Raw genomic sequence first — 23,479 nt, 5'->3', positions numbered from 1 at the left:
ATGTTTCTGTACTATGGAATTCATCATGTCTGTGGCAGGTGGCTGACTTGTACGGCATTAGAGCTAGCCTTATTGATGGCGGTGAAATTCGTGGTGCAGGAAATGCATGGATTTGCCCTGAGGTACGTGTATATATCTGAGACTATTTTTTGGCTTGAAGATCAAGTAAATATAGTTATGTTCTGGACCGAATATTCAAAAAAATTATCAAGTCACTAGGCTAGCTTTTGGCTATAGTTTCTCAAAAATTTTTGGCAAGTCATTTTTGGGTGACGTTTCGGGTGAAGTTTTACCGTGCGTTTGGCCATAAATTATGGGAGATATATTTGACCTTTTAAAGAAATATGATTTATACCCATAAGTTCTAAAAATTATTAAAAATATTCATAAATTTGTATTATGTTATAATGAACATGTTCCGTGAAAAGTCATGACAACGAACACAATTAATATGAATTTGAAAAAAGAGTAAGAAAACAAAAGGAAAATACCATTAATTTGCATACAAAAAACTACTAGTACTACTTGTAATTTGAAGTGACTTCGGAAAGCAATCTCGGATAAAAACTGTATAAAATATGTATATAACTGTATGAATTTTGTACAACGAACTGGGGCTGAAATTCAGTCCAAAACTATAAATGATGGGTGTTTTTATTAAATATAAAAGTTTGGGTAATTTATGAATTTTTAAAAGTTCCCAAATAATATAATTTAGCCCATATACTAGTTTTTTCTAGTATTTGGGAATTTGAATTGTTTGCCAAAAATATTTTCCAAATAATGGCAAGTTGTATGTCCAAACAATATTTGCCAAGTGGAGTACTATGGTTCAATTGTACAAGAACAAGGGTGATATCCAAAACTGTAATAATTACAGGGTTATCAAACTACTAAGCCACACTATGAAGATTTGGGAGAGAGTGGTGGAGATGAGGGTGAGGAGAGGAGTGTCAATCTCAGAGAACAGTTCGAATTCATGTCGGGACGGTCGACTACTAAAGCAATTCATCTTATGCGGAGACTGGTGGAGAAATTTAGAGAAAGAAAAAGGGATCTCCAAATGGTGTTCATTGACCTTGAAAAGGCTTATGACAAAGTTCCGAGGGATGTTCTTTGGAGGTGTCCGAAGGCTAAAGGTGTCCCGATGGTGTATATTAGGGCGATAAAGGACATGTATGCTGGAGCCAAGACTCGGGTTAGGACGGTGGGAGGTGACTCAGAACATTTTCCTATTGAGGTGGGACTACACTAGGGATCGGTGTTGAGCTCTTTTCTTTTTGCCTTGGTGATGGATGAGCTGACACGGTCTATTCAGGAGGAGGTTCCATGGTGTATGCTATTTGCGGACGATATAGTTTTGATTGATGAGACTCGAGATAGAGTTAATGATGGGTTGGAGGTTTGGAGACAAACGCTGGAGTCCAAAGGGTTCAGATTGAGCAGGACCAAAACAGAATACTTGGAGTGCAAATTTAGTGTTGCGATGGATGAAGAGGGCAGGGAAGTGAGGCTTGCCACCCAACCTATCCCCAAGACAAAAAGTTTTAAATATCTTGGATCCATCATCCAGCGTAGTGGGGACATTGTCACGCACCACATTGGGGCAGCATGGTTGAAATGGAGGCTAGCCTCTGGAGTCCTGTGTGATAAGAAGGTACTGCCTAAACTTAAAGGTAAGTTCTACAGAATGGTTGTTAGACCAGCGTTGTTATATGGAGTGGAGTGCTGGCCAGTAAAGAACTCTCATGTTCAAAAAATGCATGTTGCGGAGATGAGGATGCTGAGATGGATGTGTGGACACACTAAGAGTGATAAGATCAAGAATGAGGTTATTCGGGAGAAGGTGAGAGTGGTATCCGTGGTCGACAAGATGAGAGAAGCGAGACTGAGATGGTTTGGGCATGTGCAGAAGAGGGGTGTTGACGCCCCAGTTAGGAGGTGCGAGCGGTTGGATTTGGGGGCTATGCAGAGGGGTTGGGGTAGATCGAAAAAGTATTGGAGAGAGGTGATTAGACAAGATATGGTGGTACACCATATCACCGAGAACATGACCTTAGATAGAAAATAGTGGAGGTCGCGGATTAGGGTAGAATGCTAGTAGGGATAGAATGGTGTCTTACCGTGTGTCGAGTTAGGGTGGTTGTAGGTCTAGGTGTGCCTTTATAGTTGTGTTGCTATTGTGTTTGATTATTGCAGTACTTTGCTATAGTTATTGTTCTTGTCTTGTAAATTTTGCATTGCATTTTGTTTATTTTTATTTCTATTTTTACTTTTTTTTTAAAATTTATTTATTTATTATTTTTTTTTCCTACGTTGTGGGATTTCACTGGGTTGTTGTTATTTTTTCTTTATACTATATATATTGTTTTCTTCTCTCGAACTTGGAACTGTGACTTTCGAGCTGAGGGTCTTTCGGAAACAACCTTTCTATCTCCATGAGGTAGTGGTAAGGTTTGCGTACATCCTACCCTTCCCAGACCCCACTTGTGGTATTCCACTGGGTTGTTGTTGTTGTTGTTTCCCAATTATTTTTTGGGAATATCTATGGACAAATGGGTCCTAGATAAGAGATACACCATAATGAGTGTGAGAGTGTCTAAAGGAGAGAATTACTCGCCTCCAGAATATTTCAATTTTAAGGGTGCAAATATTAAACCAAAAAAATTAGCCTGAACTTTGCACAGATAACTTTAGCCAGCTGCAGATGAATTTCTAGGGGATGTCTGCGTTCAAGTCAAGTCTACAATTTTTAATCCAATAAGGTACCTAGTTATGCAGGTGTTTTATTGTCAAGGAAGTGCTACATGATTCTTTTATATGGTCTTGGGCAATCATTTTTTGGGCTTTTGGGTCCTGTAACTGTCTTTGTGATAGATACTTGGTATCAGGTGGGATGATCAATCCTAGAGGGTTTCAGAAAGGGATCCTTTTTCTCATTTTATAGTTGGAGTCTCAGCCCAGTTTCCTTGCTATAGAAAGACACTGGCGTTTCTGCAAAGAGCAGAATGCCATGTAGATAATCAGTGGTTTTCAGATCACATAACCTTTTTCGTCTTGAGAACATGGAAGAGTTACTTAGCGTTCTAGGTTGGAAGTATATGCCGAGACCTTTAGAGTAAAACAAGTAACTGGAGAGAAGTTTTATGACAGACTATGACCATGCTCATGATAGGTTCACACTTGCAGTGATGGGTGAGCATATAACACTGTCGGTAGATAGTTTGGGTGTGAAGAAAGAAGTAGGAAAATGCTAGGATGTCGGGATCAGAGAATTTAGGGTTGTTTTCCCTAAGGCAGCCTTTTTCTTTTTTGAAATTGGTAACATGTTTCATGTATGTATGAACAGCAGCACAGAGCTTATGCTGTCACCGGTGTACATCCTTCGGAATAGCAAAATAAGTTCCCCCTAGAAAAAAACTTACAGGGATTCTATGATCACTAACAGAACTTTCTTTATACCAAAAAGAAAAAGCAATTTACAATTCATCTTTATCTTCTATATATATAGAGTTACCTGTACTCTCGGAACATCTGGAATTTCTTTCCTTCCAAACTGTCCACCAAATGTTCTCCATCATTTCTTCTGCTGACAGGCTGACACCACCTAAAGAAGCCTTTCTTGATAAAGTAAAAGTTTCATTCATAAGGAGGGGACAACCCCGTATACAAGGTCTACAATCATACAGTATTTTGGAGAAAAATATAAGTTAGTCATCTATACTAAATTACTGATAGGGGGCGCTCCAACAATGTGCAGGAAACATCAAGGTCTCACCAAGGCAGCTTTCTCATAGTTAGGATTGGAAGTGCGAAACCGAATACTGCTATCGAGTTGATCAAATAGCTAATCTAAGAAAGGTCTAAGAAGGAGACTGTTGGTTTTGTGATAGCATAAAACAATAGGGAGCTTTCTGAATACGTCAAGAAGAAGTTCCAACAAATCCCTAACCAAACTAGCTTTTATAGTAGATCGAAGGATAGAGTTAGTTATGTTCGAAGAATAGGAATAAGAGTTAGAACATGAATAGGATTGTACATAGTATTTTTATATGGAAAAAGATGATAATGTAGTGTCTATAAATAACGCTCAATGTAATAATGTATCTTAATAATATTTCTTGGTGCTCTCTCACATGGTATCAGAGCGTTGGTAAAAAGCATCTGGAAAATACAGTCAGTCTCCGTGCGTCAATTCTGACGATTGTACTTGCTTTTGTTTGCATAATCTTCTTTTATTTTCTTCCATGTTTGCAAAAAAAAAAACACAACCGTCAGTCTTGGAAAGCTTTAAAAAAACGGCAGTCCGGTGCACTAAAGCTCTCGCTATGCGCAGGGTTCGGGGAAGGGCCCGACCAAAAGGGCCTATTATCCGCAGCCTTACCTTGCATTTCTGCCAGAGGCTGTTTCCAAGGATTGAACCCGTGACCTCCTGGTCACCTGGCAACAACTTTACCAGTTACTTCAAGGCTTCCGCCGGCTGAATTCATGCCACGTGCCTGCACGCTCCGACAACAACTCCGGCGGCGCGCCTGTCTCATGGGACGACGCGTGAGGCTGTTACTAGTCTTTTTTCGAGATGTTTTTTCTGCTATTAGGGTTGCCCATCAATTTTGAGCTCGCCCATACAATTTTCTTAGAATCCTGATCTCTTCCATTTTTTCCAGTGAGTTTTCCAGCAAGATCCAGCCCTGTTTAAGCTTCTGGACTTCTATTTCTCGGCAGAGTCTTGGTGTTTTTCTCTCTGGTCAGATTGTCCTGAAGTGGACGACGCGTGAGGCTGTTACTAGTCTTTTTTTCGAGATCTTTTTTCTACTGTTAGGGTTTCCCATCAATTTTGAGCTCGCCCATACAATTTTCTTAGAATCCTGATCTCTTCCATTTTTTCCAGTGAGTTTTCCAGCAAGATCCAGCCCTGTTTAAGCTTCTGGACTACTATTTCTCGGCAGATTCTTGGTTTTTTTCTCTTTGGTTAGATTGTCCTGAAGTTTGAGCCATTTATTTCGGATTTGATGTTTTGTAATTAAGTAATTCCAAAAATACGGGAATCGAAAGTTCTAGCCTAATGATTACTTCTGAATAGTTAATGGGAAGTTCAAGCTATTTAGCTTGGGCTTCCTTGATTGAGTTGTGGTGCAAAGGGGAAGGTGTTCAAGATCGCTTAACAAAAAAAGTCAGTGAGATAGATGAGAAGACCAAAGCACAGTGGGAGAAATTTGACACTCAATCATGTAGTATCCTAGGGCAATCGATTGATTCCAAGTTGATGCCCTTGTTCTGTCCATTCTAGACATGTTATTAAGTTTGGGAAAAGGCTTGTGCTTTTATACTAATGACATCTCGATTTTATGATGTGATATCTTGGATGACAAACCTAAAGAAACAGGAATTAGGTATGTCTACGTGGGACTGGTACACACAGTCATGGAGGAATTTGAGAGGTTGATGCCAGTAATTGCGAACATTGGAAAAACAATAGGAGCAAAGCTAGACATTATTTCTAGTTCTTACACTTGTTGGACTTCCTGCCGATCTTGATTCAGTGTGTGATAAGATTTTGGCAAGTCCTATAGTTCCCACAATTGATGAACTATTCTCTCGTTTACTTCGCCTTTCGCTCCTGGTACATGCAATCATGGAGGAATTTGAGAGGTTGATGCCAGTAATTGCGAATTTAGCCTCTAGAAAATATAAATTAGCCCCTTATGCTCTCAAATGTGTCTTTCTTGGTTATTCTCGGGTTTAAATGGGGTATCGTTACTATTCACTGATCTTCGTCGATACTTCATGTCAGTTGATGTCACATTTTTTTAGTCTCAACCTTACTTTACATCTTTTAATCATCCTGATATTTTTGAGGTCTTACTATACCGATTTTAAGGAATCTATGGTTACTTCTACATCTCCAGCCTCAGCGTCACCACTTCGAAGTTATCATTGTCGTCCACGTCCATCATGAGGCCCAAATGATTCACGTTTTGCGCCGGACTTTGCATCTACTGCTACCTTGTCTCCTCCTACTCAACCAATTGCACTTCGAAAAGCTATACGATCTACTCGCAATACTAACTACCATTATACCTTTTTAAGTTATCATCATTTGTCATCCACTCATTAAGTCTTTGTGTATCATCTTTGTCCTCTATTTCTATCCGTAAGTCTATAGGCGAAACACTTTCTCATCTAGGAGGGCAACATGCTAAGATTGACTAGATGTCTACTTTAGATGGGAGTGATACTTGGGTGTTGGTTTCTCTTCCTTCAGGTAAATCTATTCTTAGTTGTCGTTGGGTTTATGCTATCAAAGTTGGTTCGAACAACCAGGTTGATTGGCTTAAGGCTTGCTTTGTTACAAAGGGGTATACTTAGATATTTAGGCTTGATTATGGTGATACTTTCTCTCTCGTGGGTAAAATAGTATCCTTCTATCTTTTTCTATCTATGACTGTTGTCCACCATTGAACTTTTTATCAGTTGGACATGAAGAATGATTCTCTCCGTGGTGATTTTGAGGATGAAGTTTATATGGAGCAACCACCAGGTTTTGTTGTTCAGGGGGAGTCTAGTAACCTTGTATGTCCATTGCGCCAAATATTTTATGGTTTAAACAGTCTCCTCAAGTCTAGTTTGAGAAGTTCAACATAATAATTTAAGAGTTTGGCATGACTCGTAGTGAAGCTGATCACTCTGTGTTTTATTTAGTGGTTTATGTTGACGATATGGTTATCAGTGACAATGATCAAGATTGTATCACTATTAAAGCAACATCTCTTTCAACATTTCAAACTAAATATCTTGGTAGACTAAAGTATTTGTCTAGGTATTTCACAAATCACTACCAAAGTATGCATTAGATATTCTTGAAGAGACAATAATGATGAAATGTAGATTCATTGACACTCCTGTGGATCCAAATGCTAAACTCCTTCCAGGACAGGAGGAGCCACTCAGTGATCCTAGAAGGTATAGTTGGCTTGTTGGTAAGTTGAATTATCTCACAGAATCACAGTGACTATACATGATAGTTATTTTCCTGGTGAGTGTTGTAAGTCAGGTTATGGATTCTCCCTATGATAGTCATTGGTAGTTGTCCCGCATTCTGCGATATATGAAGTTAATTTCAGGTTAAGGACTACTCTTCGAGGATCGAGCCATGAGCAGATCATTAGATATACTAATGTTGATTGGGCAAGATCACCTCTGATAGACATTCTACATGTGGATATTGTGTTTTAGTAGTAGGTAGTTTGTTGTCTGGAAAGAGTAAGAGTCTGTTTGGCTTAGCTTATCTAAAACATCTTATAAGTTGAAAGCAGCTTATAAGCTGCTTTAGATAAGTTAAGCCAAACTGATCCAATTATTTTTTTGGGCTTATTTTAAGCACAAAATGGCTTAAGTTGGCTAGCCAAACCCTCAAAAAAGCTGAAAACTCAGCAACTTATAAGCCAATCCAAACGGGCTCTAAGAAATTGAATGTGGTAGCTCGATCTAGTGAAGAAGCAGAAATCAAGTAATGGTTGTAGCAACGTCAAAGCTAGGTGGGATCAAATAGTTGTTTAAATAATTAAATTTAGGGAAGTCACACAAGTTTGACTTTCTTCCCCAAATTTGTTATATATTTTTTTAATTTAAAAATAAAATAAAATTTGGGGAAGTCAAACTTGTGTGTGATAACATATTACATCAAATTCGGTATTTCATAAGAGGACTAGGCACATTGAGATCGACTGTCACTTTATCAAAGAAAAGATACTCTCAAGAGAAATTATTACAAATTTGTGAAATCAAGTGTTCAACTAGCAGATATTTTCACCAAGTCCTTCAAAAGCCATATTATTAGTACATCTGTAACAAGCTCGATACATATGAATTATATGCATCAGTTTGAGGGGAGTGTTAGAATAAGAATAAGAGTTAGAACATGAATAAGATTGTACATAGTATTCCTACATGGAAAAGGATCGTAATGTAGTGTCTATAAATAGGGCTCAATGTAATAATGTATCTTAATAATATTTTGCCGTGCTTTCTCACATTCCATGATAAAGAAATGAACCTTGGGCCTAACTCAACCCCAAAAACTAGCACACGAGGGAAGGATTTCCCAATACCATATATGGAGACTTAAGTTCCCATTATGCCACCGATGTGAGACTCCAACATTCTCCGCATGCCCAGGATTGGACATCTACAGCGTGGACAATATAAATAGGGGGCTTAACATCAGTAACAATGAATTGGGATTGGCTTGACTCTCATACCATGATAAAGAACTAAACCTTCGGCCTAACTCAACCCCAAAAGCTAGCCATGAGGGGAGGAAAGACCATATAAGGAGACCAAGTTCCCAGTATCCCACTGATGTGGGACATGAACAAGTTAGATAAAGTAAAAATGAGAATTGGTATATCATATGTCCTCTTAATAACTAGATTATCCATGAAAGACAACAATCAATCTTCATTTCTCTATCTGCTGAGAGTATGTGAATATGTGCATGTACGAATCTGTCTTTCTAGGATGATTAATAATTAGCCAAGATATATGTTGATAAATTATAATTAGTTAAGTTGAGGGGATGCTATTGAGAATTGCAGTAATTGCGTACTCTTTCTTAGTCAATATTGATAAATCTTTTCAATATCCTCAATTGAATTGAACTAGTTACATATTGTGTTATTTATTATCAAGGTTGTATTTGAGAAATATCTTTTATTGCTTTCTGATCAGCTTGCCCAAAAAAAAATCTCTTATCTGTTCACCCCATTCTCTTTTGTGTTTAGTGTTTACACAGACCAAAGCTTTTGCTTCTTGGGATTAATGTTGAAAAATATAAGATCAACTAATTTAATACCTGAATTTGTATTTACCTGACAAATGCACAGAAGACAAGTATGAATAAGGGCCCTTTTTTATTGTTTAGATTACACAACACAAAAACATTCTTTGGACTGCCTTTGTGACATCATATTAAATCTTAGAGAGCAGTAAATTACCTTGAATGTCCAACTTTTCAAATTCTATCATGTCCATAGCGTTGGTGTTGACATTTTAAATTATGCAGGGAGAGGATGATGACACCGCTATGGATGTGAACTTCTCTGGTAATTTTAGCTTTGATAAGATCATGGATCGCTATCTACCTGGTTTCCTTCAGCTGATGCCTCTTAAATTGGGTCATTTAAATGGAGATACAAAGATTTCTGGGTCATTATTGAGACCGTAAGATTTCTAGACACATCTTTTCATGTGAAGATAGAAGTAGCTCAATACAGAGGATCATGAGTTGTATTTTGTCTTTGCATTTTGGTGTGATGAAAATTATGTAGATCAACAAAGGTGTTTTTTGATCACTTCTTGAGCTGTAAATATGGCTTCCAGCACGGTCTTTGTGCAGATGAATATACTGTTACCTTTCTGAAAAAAGGGAATTTCTAGACATATCTTCTTAATGGTTGTCTTAAGTCTTTAGATAGACAGTTCTGTAGTTACTTTCTGAATGGTAATAGTTTGTATTCGTAGCACATCCAGTATCTAGATTCAGCTGAGACCTTCAGATAAACATATCTCTCGTACCCAAGGGTGTGACCTAGTGGTCAATGAAGTGGATTGAGCACCATGAGGTCTCGGTTCAATTCCCAGCAGAGAAAAAAACACTAGATGATTTCTTCCCTTCTACTCTAGCCTTGGTGGACAGAGTTACCTGATACCTGCTGCTGGTGGGAGGTGGCAGGTATCTCGTGGAATCAGTCGAGGTGCGCACAAGCTGGCCCGGACACCATGGTTAATATAAAGAAAAAGCTCTCCTGTCGTCACCCGCAACCTTCAAGGAGTTCTCCCCTGGCCTCTTTTATTTTCCCGTCATTGAACCAAAGCTTAATCTTTGCTCCATAAAGAAGCGATCAGCACCAATGACATTTTACTGTGGAGAATAATCTGGAGAATCACAAGTCAAGTTTGGTGCATTATGTGAAAGAACAATTATATCTTTTCTCCATTGCTCGTTTGCAAAAGGATTGTGAGGAAGATGATTTGGGCTGTTTGGCGTATCTTTTGTGATTTCACATTCAGTTTGTGAATTTATAAATGTTAATATATTTTTATGTTTTTCATTTTCAAAAAAAATATCGGGTCTATTGCAGAGGGGAAAGTTTGTCTAGCAAGGCGTTTGACTGGCTATTATGTGGTTGGTAGCTAGCATTGTTGATTGGTTTCTCAGTCTACATCATGGTTACCGAAGATTGGTTTCCAGGATAAATTAATCTTCCTGCTTCTTTGTGGTGGGATTTTAAGTGTCCCAAAAAAGGCAATAAGCTATTTTCGTGTTTTATCCCCTGCAATCTTCACACGAAAGCTGAGGGATCCTGGCTCTGTTTATCTGATGTTAACATTTTTCAGAGATGAGGATATCTAGTTTTCTGTACAAGCTCTCTAATTAATAAACTTTCTTTCTTGGGAAAGAGTAGGTAATTTTCCCCTATCTGATACTTTTATGTTTTTTAAGGAGGTTTTATTTGCAGTAGTTCGATAAAATTTTATCATGATATTGTCTGATGGATCAATATTCTGTTTGCAGACGGTTTGATATCAAATGGACTGCGCCCAAAGCTGAGGGATCACTCACAGATGCTCGTGGAGATATCATAATTTCTCATGATCAGATAACTGTTAATTCTTCATCAGTTGCTTTTGATTTATCTTCAAAAGTTCTGACCTCCTATTGTGATGATTACTTGTTAAACCTGAGAGATTATCACATGAATGCTCCCCTACCCTTTACTGTGGAAGGAGTTGAGCTGGATTTGAGAATGCGCAGTTTTGAGTTTTTCAGTTCAGTCTCTTCATATGCTTTGGATTCTCCAAGACCCGTGCACCTGAAAGCTACTGGAAAGATAAAGTTTCAAGGAAAGGTTGTTAAAGCTTCCGGCATCACTGACCAGCATTTTGTGGATTCTGTAAAGAGATCAGAAGATGCTCCAGTTGAATGTAATGAACCTACAGATACTCTTTCTGGTGACGTTTCAATCTCAGGCCTCAAGCTCAATCAACTGATGCTGGCACCTCAGCTGGCTGGAGCATTGAGCATCACATCGCAGGGTCTTAAGGTATGCCGCACAAGTTTTCTCCTTATCATTTTTACCCCAAGTTATATTTGAAACAACATTTGAATATTCCTTGCTAGCTTAGGCCTTAGCTCGTGTCTAAATTTCTACCTACCTCTAGTATTGGTAGACAAGGTTGTCTTCATCTAAAGAATTCATGGGATCTTCTTTATTATCTTTTGAATACCTGAGTTCATGGTTGAAAAAGAGAATGCATCCATCCAAAGAGGATGCAACCAAATAAGAAATTGTTACAGAAAAGTGTACATCTTTCTATATGCCTGTCCCTTTTTCTTTTGGTTCCAAGGTTTTGTGTCTGGGGATTCTGTTAAAAGAATCCTTCTCCTTTCTTAGTTGAATTTTGACTTGTCGGCTTCGCGTGCTTTAGTCTAGTTGTTGTTTTGCTCATACTGTTGTTCTCTTTTCCAACTGAATTGTCATCTCTACGGAAGGATGATATGGCATACATGCAGAATGACTGGCATGAACCTTTTGTGACCACTTGAATTATTTGCATGCCACGAAATTTTCTATTGAATTCTTATTCCATTATCACAATGAAAGCAATGGAGCTTTCGGTCCTCCCATTTACTAGAGTCAAAGTCCTTTCCCACTCCGTTGAATGGTCTCACTCCCGTTTATCCTTCTGTCAGCTCCTTGTTAGTCTGTCAACACTCCTTCAAAAGATTGTCTGATTTCACAGTTATTCATCCATATAAGGGTATATTGTCTAATTTCTATTCATCTATATAGGGGTGATCTCTGGCATTCAGATAAAAAACAACTTCTATTTTTATTGTTGAAAGGGATGGACACAAAAGTGCATCCTATACCATAATTCTAAGTACCGGGAAAAACTAATTTCTAGGTTGTAGCCTAGTGGTCAATAAAGTGGATTGAGACTCATGAGGTTTTAGGCTCAATTCCAAGCGGAGGCAAAAACACCAGGTGATTTTTTCCTGTTTGTCCAATCCTTCGTGGACAGAGTTACCTGGCACTTGTGTTGGTGGGAAGTAGCAGATGTTCCGTGGAATTAGCGAGGTGCACACAAGCTAGCCCGGGCACTACAGTTATAAAAGAATTTTAGGATGTGGTAGGTTGGTATCAATGTCCCATTCTGCAAGTTCTCTGTCTCGTGTTCCAATTTGATAATTAAGTCATGGACTCAATGTATGGGTTCTCATCGTTTGATCAGAAATGACCAGTTGATAAGCATATTTGCTGATGTCTTATTGGCCTTATTATCCCTCTTGTTTGATCAGGCAAAAATTATGGGGTTGTCAAGTTCCTAAGCATGTGATGTTACTAATGCATAAAACCTTTCACAAAATGTAAGTTACTCCACAATAATGCTGTAGGAACTTTGACAAATGCTAGTCAATTATGATATTCTCTAAATATACAGATATATTGTTACTGTGCTCATAACTGCTAGATATTGGTGGCTAGTCATGAGTGATTGCCTGAACAAAGTGAGTAATTTGTAGACTTTTAAATGCATGAGATAGTTAGAATGGCTATGCTCTGGTCATAGACATTTTTTTTGTGGGTTTGTTGGAAGGTGGGGGTGGGAGGTATTTGGCTCCTCATAGGTTGCTTTAGTTCTGTTAGAGCATCCCACATTGGTTGAGGGAATGGACCATTGTCTCCCTTTATGGTCTTGGACAATCCTCACCTCATGTGTTACCTTTTGAGGTTGAGTTAGTCCATGGTCTGTTTTCTTTACAAATGCTAGTAATTTGTACTCAATGAGATGAATTTTGTAGTGGATGAATTTTGATTCTATTTTTCTATTCAGTTGGATGCCATGGGTAGACCAGATGAAAGTCTTAATCTGGAGGTCAGAGGCCCATTTCATCCTCTTTCTGAAGAGAATATGATCGGCAAAATGTTCTCGTTCTCCTTCCAGAAGGGACACTTAAAAGCTAATGTGTGCTACCGGCCGCTGCACTCAGCTAATTTAGAGGTACTTCCATTTATTCCATGTCTTGAATGATCATATAGATGCTTGATTAAATGGCTTATACTGCATTTACTTGCTTACCAGGTGCGACATTTGCCTTTGGATGAATTGGAGCTGGCTTCACTTCGTGGAATGATTCAAAGGGTAATCTGATTCAGTGGAAATAATTTGTTCCTTGATTGACTTCCTGGTCAGGAATTTTTGGTTTTCATACATGCATATTAAGGAATTTGAATTATTGCTTTTTATAGGTCAGGAAAAGAGAAAAGAAAAAGGACTAGAGAATTTCTTTTTACTTTTTGATAAAAGGTAAAAAAAAGAAACTATAGAAACTAAGCTGCTGAACTTTTGGGTGAAAATAATTTACGTTATGCCGTAGGTGTTGAGGGATCAAATAGTGTTTGTCTGACTTTTCTGCTCATTGTTCTTAATCTCCTGGATCAGGTATTCTTACATATAATACTTGGAAGTGATTCAGAGAGTCCCTCTATTAAAATTTGAAAAGATTCTTTATCCGAAACCATTTATTCAAATATTTTTCCATCCAATGTTTTCTGTAATTACTCTGTAGGATATGTTTGGATATTATATATTTATTTATAGAACATTTACTTACCCTATTGGGCATAGAGAATGATTATCTACCATATTTTTGGTATCCAAAGATTTGTATATAAGGAGCTCATCTTGTATATCGTTTCAACTATAAGTTTGCTCTTCTATTTTCGCCTGGTATTAGAACCTTTATGATCTTGGTAAAGTCTCAAGTAGCTTTGGCCTACCGGTGGTCGACCTTACGCCGCCTGACAAACCAATTTTCCCCTTCTTTTCTCTTCCTTTTTATGGTACTGACACAATTTGTTGCTAGGTGACCTAAGCCTACACCATATCCTTTCTCTATATGGTGGCCATTGTTGACAAGAAAAACTAGACAACGCTTACCTACTAACCTTTTACCTTAATCTTCGCCCCATTAAGGCGTGAGAAGCTGGTTGTAGGAGGTACACAGAGGGGTAGCAGTAGGCCAAAAAGTATTGGAGAAAGGTTATTAGACATGACATGGCGCAACTTCATATTACCGAGGACATGACTCTAGATAGGAAGGAGTGAAGGTTGCGTATTAGGGTAGAAGGTTAGTAGGGGTAGAGTGTTGTCTTACCTTTTTAGCGAAGGTTTAGGCTTGTTAGTGCCTATTGTAGTACTAGTCGTACCTTTGAAGTTCTTGCCATACATTGTTTGTTGTGTTTCGATTATCACACTATTTTATTGTTGTTATTGTTTTTTTCTTGTAGACTTTACACTACTTTTCTTATTAACTACTATGCTTTCTTCATTGTTTTCTTCTTCTTTTACTTGAGTTTGATGCACTTGAGCCGAGGGTCTTTCGGAAATAACCTCTTTACCTCCACGAGGTAGTGGTAAGGTCTGTGTACACCCTCCCCAGACCCCACTTAGTGGAATTTCACTGGATATGTTGTTGTTGTTTGTTGTTAGGGTTCTCTAGACATTGAAATTTTTGTCATTATCTTGCGCCAAAGGCCTACGCTTCCACTTTACAGGAAGTTCTAAAGGAAGAAGTCGAAAAGGATATAAAATCCTACTTGGAAAATAATTATAATATAATGTTTATAAATAGGGTCTTTGTGTAATATGTAGATGCACAATTCAATAATATTTTTCTCCTTTATTTCTAACATGGTATCAAAGCTTTGGTGAGAAAAATTGGAGGAAGAAAACAAAGTCACAGTCACCGTGCTCAATTTTCCGGTGTGACTATTTCCGTCATCTTCTTCTTCCGTCGGTGTTGAGCGAAAACCAACACCACTACAGACTCCCATACCCTCTGCCGACCAAACCCCCAGTCAACCGCTCTGGCAGTAGGCCTTGCATGCGCCTCCAAGAAGCTCGTTTGTCCGATGAGATCTGACCACACGCCGGCGTGTGAGCCTGTTCCGTCCAGTTTATGGAAACTTTCTTGTTCAAGATCGTCTCTTGATTCCGAGACGGCCCATACAGTTTATACCTGATTTTAAGCACTTTCCGGTGAGGGAATCACTGTTCTTGCGACGTCCGCACTGTTTCCGACAATTTCAGGCTGTTTCCAGCCACTTTTTTGGAAGATTTTATCTTCTAGTAGGGTCCCCCCATCATTCTGACCCCACTCATAGTTTGTTTCCTGGTTTTGACCACTTTCCAACGGCCAGAACTGATTGCCATTTGAGTTGGCCATGGTTCATCTGGTATTTCATGTGTCAATGTTGAGGAAATTTATGGGTGATCCAAACTCTATTGTGCCATTGGAAATTGTGAACATTGAAGAGAATTTGACTTATGAGAAGTCCTGGTGGAAATTTTAGACCCGGCAAGTAAAAAGGTTAAGAAATAAAGACGTTGCATCCTTCATAGTGTTATATAGGAATCAACAAGTAGAGAGTGCTATGTGGGAAGCAGAAGTGGACATGATGAAGCATTATCCGTATCTCTTTCCTTCCACTCAAGCCTAAAGGTACTAATTTGATAATGATCAAACCGATTAAACTCCTACGTTTCAGTTCCATATGTCATTCATATGCATGCATGATTCATGCGACGACAGAAACAAGTTTTACTTTAAAATTCTGGCAACGGTTTATGTTTTTTTTTCCAGATTTTAGGCCACCAAATTCTGATTTCACAAGATGTCTTTTGGAGTTGATATTTTTGGCTACAAAGTTACGGGAATTGGAAGTTCAAGCCTTGTGATCACTTCAGAACTGTTAGTGGAAAGCTCAAACTGTTTAGCTTGGGCTTCCTCGGTTGAGTTGTGGTGCCAGGGTCAAGGTGTCCAAGACCACTTAACGAAAATGCTTGTGTGGTAGATGAAAAGGCAAAGGCTAGTGAGGAAGATGCAAAAGCCAAAGCACAATGGGAGAAGATTGACGCTCAATTATGTAGTCTCCTATGATGATTTATTGATTTCAAGTTGATGTCCTTGTTTCTCCCATTACAGACATGTTATTCAGTTTGGGAAAAGACTCGTGCTTTATACACTAATGACATATCTCGTTTCTATGATGTGATTCTCGGATGACCAACTTAAAGAAACAGGAATCCGATATGTATACTTACGTGCGATAGGTACAAGCAGTCATGGAGGAATTTGAAACGTTGATGCCAGTCTCTATGAACGTGAAAAACAAGAGCACAAACAAGTTACATTATTCATAAAAATAAGGAGTAGAAGTGATAGCTTATCCAATATTAATCTCCTCCCCCTTGCCTTGGCTTCCACACTTCTTCTCTTCCTGCTGCCAATATTAATGTTGCTGATTTAGTAATTTTTCTTACTTTTACTATTAGGCAGAAATTCAACTCAACTTTCAGAAAAGAAGAGGTCATGGGGTGTTGTCAGTACTCCGGCCAAAATTCAGCGGCTTGTTGGGTGAAGCTCTAGATGTTGCTGCCAGATGGAGTGGAGATGTTGTGAGTACCTCCTCTCTCTCTCTCTCTCTCTCTCTCTCTCTCTTTGTGGATAAGTGGGGATGTTGAAAGTGTATATGTTTTCACCTGTATATTTATTGGTGTTATTTGGTCTCTTTTTTGTGCTCACATTTTTGCAGCGCTAACACTACAGTCAACTTTGAACTACTTTGAATTTTAAAAACTGTTGGTCTTATAACGGGAAAAAAAGGTGTTTGAGATGGTTTGTAGCACACAAAATGTCTTAGGCTTGTTTTGCACCACAAATTTCAAATTTCTTGCTTAAACTCCATGCCCAGTCAAATTGTACCACATAAATTTGGATGGAGGGAGTACATCTTTTTGTTTTATAACTCAAAAAGACTTTCAGTGACAACAGAAAATTGTCTGCTTTCTTCTGTTTAATACGAGGATAAATCTACGCAGTGTTGTAATTTTGTGCTTTTTGGAATGTGTATTTCTATCTGCATTTTTATATGGATGGAAAATGATGAATTCAATATTTCAGTACCATGATTTTTATCGTATTGGGAGGCATGGATGAAATGGAGGCTTGCCTCTGAAGTGTTGTGTGATAAGAAGATACCACCTAAACTTAAAGGTAAGTTCTACAGAACGGTGGTTAGACCGGTGCTGTTATATGGGGTGGAGTGCTGGCCAGTCAAAAACTCACATGTTCAGAAGATGCATGTTGCAGATATGAGGATATTGAGATGGATGTGTGACCATACTAGAAGTGATTAGATTAGAAATGAGATTATTCGGGGGAAGGTGGGAGTGACTCCTGTGGCAGACAAGATGAGAGAAGTGAGATTGAGATGGTTTGGGCATGTGCAGAGGAGATGTGTCGATGCCCCAGTTAGGAGGTGCGGTCGGTTGGTTGTAGGGGTTACGCGGAGGGGTAGGGGTAGACCTAAAAAGTATTTGGGGGAGGTGATTAGACAAGATATGGCGCTACTTCATATCACCGATGACATGACCTTAGATAGATAGGTGTGGAGGTTGCGTATTAGGGTAGAAGACTAGTAGGGTAGGAAGTTTTTAGGTTGGCCATAGGACTAGTTGGGCTTTATGGTTGTGTTGTTGATGTTGTTGCTATTCGATTACCACATTATTTTGCTACTATTATTGTTTGTGTGGTGCAGTATTTACTTTACTCTTTTTTTAGACGCTATGCTATATCTATTGTTTCGTCTCGCTTGAAGTTGATACATTTGAGCCGAGAGTCTTTCGGAAACAGCCTCTCTACCTCCATGAGGTAGTGGTAAGGTCTGCGTACACTTTACCCTCCTCAGACCCCACTAGTGGGATTTCACTGGGTATGTTGGTGTTGTTGATTTAGGTTTTCACAGTACCGAATTTTAATAATGTGATTAACATCCTAGAGTATTTTCTGGTTGTTACCTTTTTTCTTAGATTACCATTGAGAAGTCCATTTTGGAGCAAAGCAATAGTAAGTATGAGCTTCAAGGTGAATATGTACTGCCAGGCACACGAGATCGGATGCCATCTGGCCAAGAGAGAGGTAGTTTGTTTCACCGAGCAATGACTGGACATCTGGGCAGTGTTATATCCTCCATGGGTAGATGGAGAATGAGGCTTGAGGTTCCAAGAGCTGAGATTGCTGAGATGCTTCCACTTGCAAGGCTTTTGTCTCGAAGTTCTGACCCTGCTGTTCAATCAAGGTCAAAGGTAGAATAAATAATTAAATAATTAAATAATAGAAGCATCCGTTTCTCATAAAGAGATAATTAAAGAAGACAGGATTGGAGGGCGTGGGAATTGATTGAATTGGTTGCAGAATGGTTTACACTAAATACAAATTTTAACCTTCTTTTACTTGCTTGCAGGACCTTTTCATGCAAAGTTTACAGTTAATCGGATTGTATACTGAAAGCCTCCAGAAGCTGCTTGAGGTACTTATTGATAAATTACCATGATAAATTCTGGAAACCTCTGTTAGTTCTGCTACTCTTGGATTTCCAGTTAATGGAGATTATACTAAGACAAGCTCTACATTTCTTGATGGCAACAAACATAGGAAATTCGGGGTCATTCTACTCTATCAGATGAAGTTATCCTTGAAGAGTTCAATCTTCCTGGTTTAGCTGAACTTAAGGGTCACTGGAGTGGCTCTTTAGATGCAAGTGGTGGAGGAAATGGAGACACAATGGTAAATAAATCTACAATATGGTCATGGTACTCCGATATGGGATACTCCTTCTTGTATTTGTGTTGCTATATATTCTTATTCACCTTAATTAACGCTACAAACCTCGTGAGAATAGGTGCTATTTCGGTCTCTTTCCAGAGTAGTGTCTGCTAAAAGTTATTATCCTTTAGCATTTGATTTTGTGTTAAATTTTATGTTTGAGCTGGTTGTCTTTGCTAAAAGTTATTATCCTTTCCAGAGCTGGTTGTCTTTGTGTTAAATTTTATGTTCCATCCCTAATTTGCATGCAATTCTTGCTTCTTTACTTTGATTCTGTACTTGTGACCACCCCTTCCTATCTGCTGATTGTATTACATGCAAATATTCCAACCTAATTTCCTCCCACCTGATATGTTATTTACTAGGGTGGCTATGGACTCGATCCTTTGATGTGTCAATTTTTGAACTCATTCCTCTAGAAACAATGCGAGACCTCTGAGATGTTTTCTTCCTCTGAGATATTTTCTTTTAAGTAGGATTGGAAAATGCAGGAAACATGTAGTTGATATGTAGCTACAGATTTTTCTAAAGATTTTAATGCCCTCAGATGTTAGAATAATAATCTTCCAAGTTGCTTCTTATTGCCTACTTTATGTCCTGGTTTCTGTAATTTCTAGGCTGAGTTCGACTTTCATGGGGAGGAATGGGAATGGGGTACTTATAAGACTCAGCGTGTTCTGGCAGCTGGTGCATACAGCAATGATGATGGTTTGCGTCTTGAGAGAATCTTTATCCAAAAGGATAATGCCACAATACATGCAGATGGAACTCTGGTTGGGGCAAAGCCTAATCTACATTTTGCTGTTCTAAACTTTCCTGTTAGTTTAGTTCCTACATTAGTTCAGGTTATTGAATCAACTGCCACTGAAGCAGTTCATTCTTTGCGGCAATTTATGTCTCCAATTAGAGGCATATTACATATGGAAGGGGATCTTAGAGGAAATCTTGCTAAACCAGAATGTGATGTACAAGTAAGGCTCCTAGATGGTGCCATTGGGGGTATTGACCTTGGTCGAGCTGAAATTGTTGCTTCACTAACCCCAACCAGCCGTTTCCTGTTCAATGCAAAACTTGAACCAATCATCCAAAATGGTCATGTACACATTCAAGGAAGTGTTCCTCTGACCTTTGTCCAAAATAATGTATTGGAGGAAGATAATTCAGAAAGGGACAAAAGTGAAGCATCCTGGATTCGTAGTTGGGGCGCGGAGAAGAGCAAGGCACCTGTAGATGAAGCTAGTGATAAAAGAAGCTCCAGAGAGAGAAATGAGGAGGGTTGGGACACTCAGTTAGCTGAAAACCTTAAAGGGTTGAACTGGAACCTACTTGATGCCGGGGAAGTCAGGATTGATGCTGATATTAAAGACGCCGGCATGATGTTGCTGACGGCTTTGTCTCCATATGCAAACTGGCTCCAGGGAAATGCTGAAGTTGTGCTTCAGGTAGGTTCACTTAATTGTAAGATTACATGCAGAAATGTCAAAATAGAAGTATGAAGCGCCAGACTATTTCAAGTTGGGTAAAACTGATTTTCGAAAAAGAGGGGAAAAGAAAGAGGGAGAAAATATGGAGTTGTTTTTTGCTTATGTATCCGTTTCCCTTTTTCTTAGTGCTGATATACATCACTTCTTCAAACATACAGGTTAGAGGTACCGTTGAACAACCGGTACTCGATGGGTCTGCATCGTTCCATAGGGCGACTGTATCTTCTCCTGTATTTCGTAAACCTCTGACCAACTTTGGCGGCTCAGTTCTAGTGAACTCAAACAGACTAAGTATTAGTTCATTGGAAGGTAGAGTAAGCAGAAAAGGGAAACTTTCCGTGAAGGGAAATTTGCCACTCAGAACAGTTGAGGCATCTGATGGTGATAAAATTGATTTGAAATGTGAAGTACTGGAAGTACGAGCAAAGAATATCTTCAGGTATATTTTATATGCATTTGTCTATAGAAAATATTTAAATGTGTTACTGTAAAGGATACCGTGTATTCATCTGTCTCGGTGTAATAACAAACATATTGTTAAAGTTGGTTGAGGCACTGATTCCTTCTCTGATTTCTAAGACCATGGAGTTCTTCTCCTGTTTCACCTTGTTAAAGAATACATTTGTCCTGTCATGCCGCAAGCCTTGGAGGGGCGGATCGACACCCGGTGCCTTAACTTTGATCAAGCGCGAACCATCCTTAACATAATTTAGTAAACATAGTGCATGCATGAATTAGAAAACATAAAGCTTTTCATAGAACACTTTCTTTTCATTAACCTTAAAAAACTACAGCAACATACCATGTGTAATCTCACAAGTGGAGTCTGGGGATGGTAGGTTGTATGCAAACCTTACCTCTACCTTTGTGGGGTAGAGAAGTTATTTGTGATAGACCCTCGGCCAAAAGAAATATTTTCGAAGCAAGATTGCAAGGAAAATATGATAGCAAAATAGTAAGATACAAAACAATTGAAACAACAGATAGTAATACACAATGGAGAATGAGAGACTATGCGACTACTAAGTAATACTACTAATAAGGAGAAGTGGAGAGGAGGCGACTTGCCCCCTGCCTCTCTCACATAAAGTGCGACAACACTCGCTACTATTAACCTTCTACCATAATCTCGTCCTTCAAGCCTTCCTATCTAAGGTCATGTCCTCAATAAGCTGTATTTGTGTTATGTTCGGTCTAATCACCTCCCCCTAATTTTTTCTCGGCCTACCTCTACCTCTTCTAACCTTTGCTACAACAAATCTCTTAAACCTCCTTACTATCCCATCCACGCACCTTCTCTTCACATGCCCGAACCATCTTAATCTTGCATCCCTCATCTTCTCCAGCACAGAGGCCACTCCCACCTTGCCATGTATAACTTTGTTCTTAATCATATCTCTCCTAGTATACCATACATCCATCTGAGCATCCTCATCTCTGCTACCTTCATCTTCCGAACGTGAGCGTTCTTGATTGGCCAACACTTTGTCCTATACAACAATGTTGGTCTAACTATCATTGTGTACTTTAAGCCTTGGCAACACGTTCTTATAGCACAGTACCCTAGAGACGAGCCTCCATTTCACCCACCCTACTCAATTACGATGTGTGACATCATCGTCAATCTTCCCGTCTCCTTGGATTATTGTGTCTCCTTGGATTATTGACCCAAGATACTTCAAATTTCTTCTCTTGGGTATGACTTGTGCATCAATCTTCACTTCCACCTCCACCTCAAGCGTTACATCACTGAACTTGCACTCCAAGTAACTCGTAAAACTCTAGATACAAATAGTTATCCATACATGCCATATGAGACCTCATTAGAATGACAAAAGATATAACATTATGTGTCTATGGAGCCTCTAGGACAATATGAAAAAAGAAATGCCGATGACAAGACCCGACTACACCCAAAAGAATACAAATATTAGTATTATCAACAGAATTCTTTGAGATAGAATGGGGCTCACCAAAAGACCGTAGAATGAGGGAGGTGCCTAGCAAGGGTCTATGTCATATTGAGTATCAATATCAAACTTATACTTTTAGTGGGAGTTCCTAGTCATTTAACTAGGTGTAAACCTTTCTTCTCGTTGTTGTATTGCCATAAAAATTCCTTCTCAGATCATCCATCTTCTTTTCCACTCTTACAGGTGTAGGAACTAAAAACATCATAAATGTAGGGAGTGCATCCAAGACAAGAGTTAATCAAGGTCAACCTGCTTCCCAGAGAAAGATACTGAGATTTCCATCTTGCCAATCTTTTCACATCTTTCTAAAGTACCTGACCAATATCTTTGGATTTACTTTTAACACCTAAAGGCAAACGACATGTATTTTCTTCATTAACGTTAAATTGGAGTTTTTTTTCTAAATACTGTATTCTGCTTTCCTGACGAATCTATGTAGACATACACTACTTGTACTGCATTCTACACTCTGCTTTTTGTTATTTTCTTCAGTTATTTTCATTTTTAAGTTTTTCTAGCTCTAGCAAAACATTTGAATCTTTTCATCTCGTCTTTCCTTCTGAAACTTGATGATGACTGAAACAACAGTGGGCAAGTTGATACTCAATTGCAAGTAAGTGGGTCCATATTGCAACCAAACATTTCTGGAAAGATGAAGCTGAGTCATGGGGAAGCATACCTGCCACATGACAAGGGTAGTGGAACTACTCCTTTCAGTAGAGAGACATCTGATCAATCAAGACTTCCAGCAGGAGGTTACAATCGTATAGTTGCATCAAAGTATGTTTCACGCTTCCTCAGTTTAAAGCCTGCCACTTCAGACATTCAGTTCAATCAATCATCAGGTAATTTGAGTATGATCTCAGTCTATATAATTGGGTTTCTTCATCAATTGCCTGGTTGAGTTCAGGCCATCTGGTCGAACCAGAGATTTTCTGTTGACGTAGGTTAGCTATTTCTTTAAGGCTCTGTTTTCTACGTGATAGAACTACTGTCCTCATTACAGATAACAGGGATTTTACAAGAGAAATGTCCAAAATTGACTGTCTGATTCTTTGTAGAAAGTACTATTAAATGCACATTCATTAAACTTAACAGTCGTAGTGCTTCTTAAATACTTGATCTTTGGGTCATGTCATTTGCTACAATTTGGATTTAGCACTTTTGTGAAGTCCAAAGACTTCTCTTTTGCTCATGGAGAGCATGTGAATACTCACTTTCTAGTTTGAAACACATATTAAACCTCTCAGAGACTCTAGCTTTGGAAGAATTGGTTTGGAAAACTG

The 23,479-nt window shown here is 38.8% G+C and overlaps 1 protein-coding gene across 1 annotated transcript in view; it reads left to right on the top strand.

Moving 5' to 3' along the window:
- LOC129889394 (protein TIC236, chloroplastic) overlaps positions 1-23,479 on the top strand; it is a 50,496-nt gene that overhangs the window by 8,546 nt on the left and 18,471 nt on the right. Inside the window, exons 9-20 of the mRNA XM_055964675.1 lie at positions 39-122; positions 9,065-9,222; positions 10,577-11,105; positions 12,901-13,068; positions 13,150-13,209; positions 16,405-16,527; positions 17,941-18,216; positions 18,375-18,440; positions 18,566-18,697; positions 19,354-20,178; positions 20,379-20,659; positions 22,782-23,038. Coding sequence (XP_055820650.1) covers positions 39-122; positions 9,065-9,222; positions 10,577-11,105; positions 12,901-13,068; positions 13,150-13,209; positions 16,405-16,527; positions 17,941-18,216; positions 18,375-18,440; positions 18,566-18,697; positions 19,354-20,178; positions 20,379-20,659; positions 22,782-23,038 — 2,959 coding nt within the window. The remainder of the gene's footprint in view (positions 1-38; positions 123-9,064; positions 9,223-10,576; positions 11,106-12,900; positions 13,069-13,149; positions 13,210-16,404; positions 16,528-17,940; positions 18,217-18,374; positions 18,441-18,565; positions 18,698-19,353; positions 20,179-20,378; positions 20,660-22,781; positions 23,039-23,479) is intronic.

The sequence above is a fragment of the Solanum dulcamara genome, chromosome 5 (assembly GCF_947179165.1).
Source record: "Solanum dulcamara chromosome 5, daSolDulc1.2, whole genome shotgun sequence".
Lineage (NCBI taxonomy): Eukaryota > Viridiplantae > Streptophyta > Magnoliopsida > Solanales > Solanaceae > Solanum > Solanum dulcamara.
Note: the sequence above shows the minus strand (reverse complement) of the source record. Positions and strands in the feature narration are given on the sequence as shown.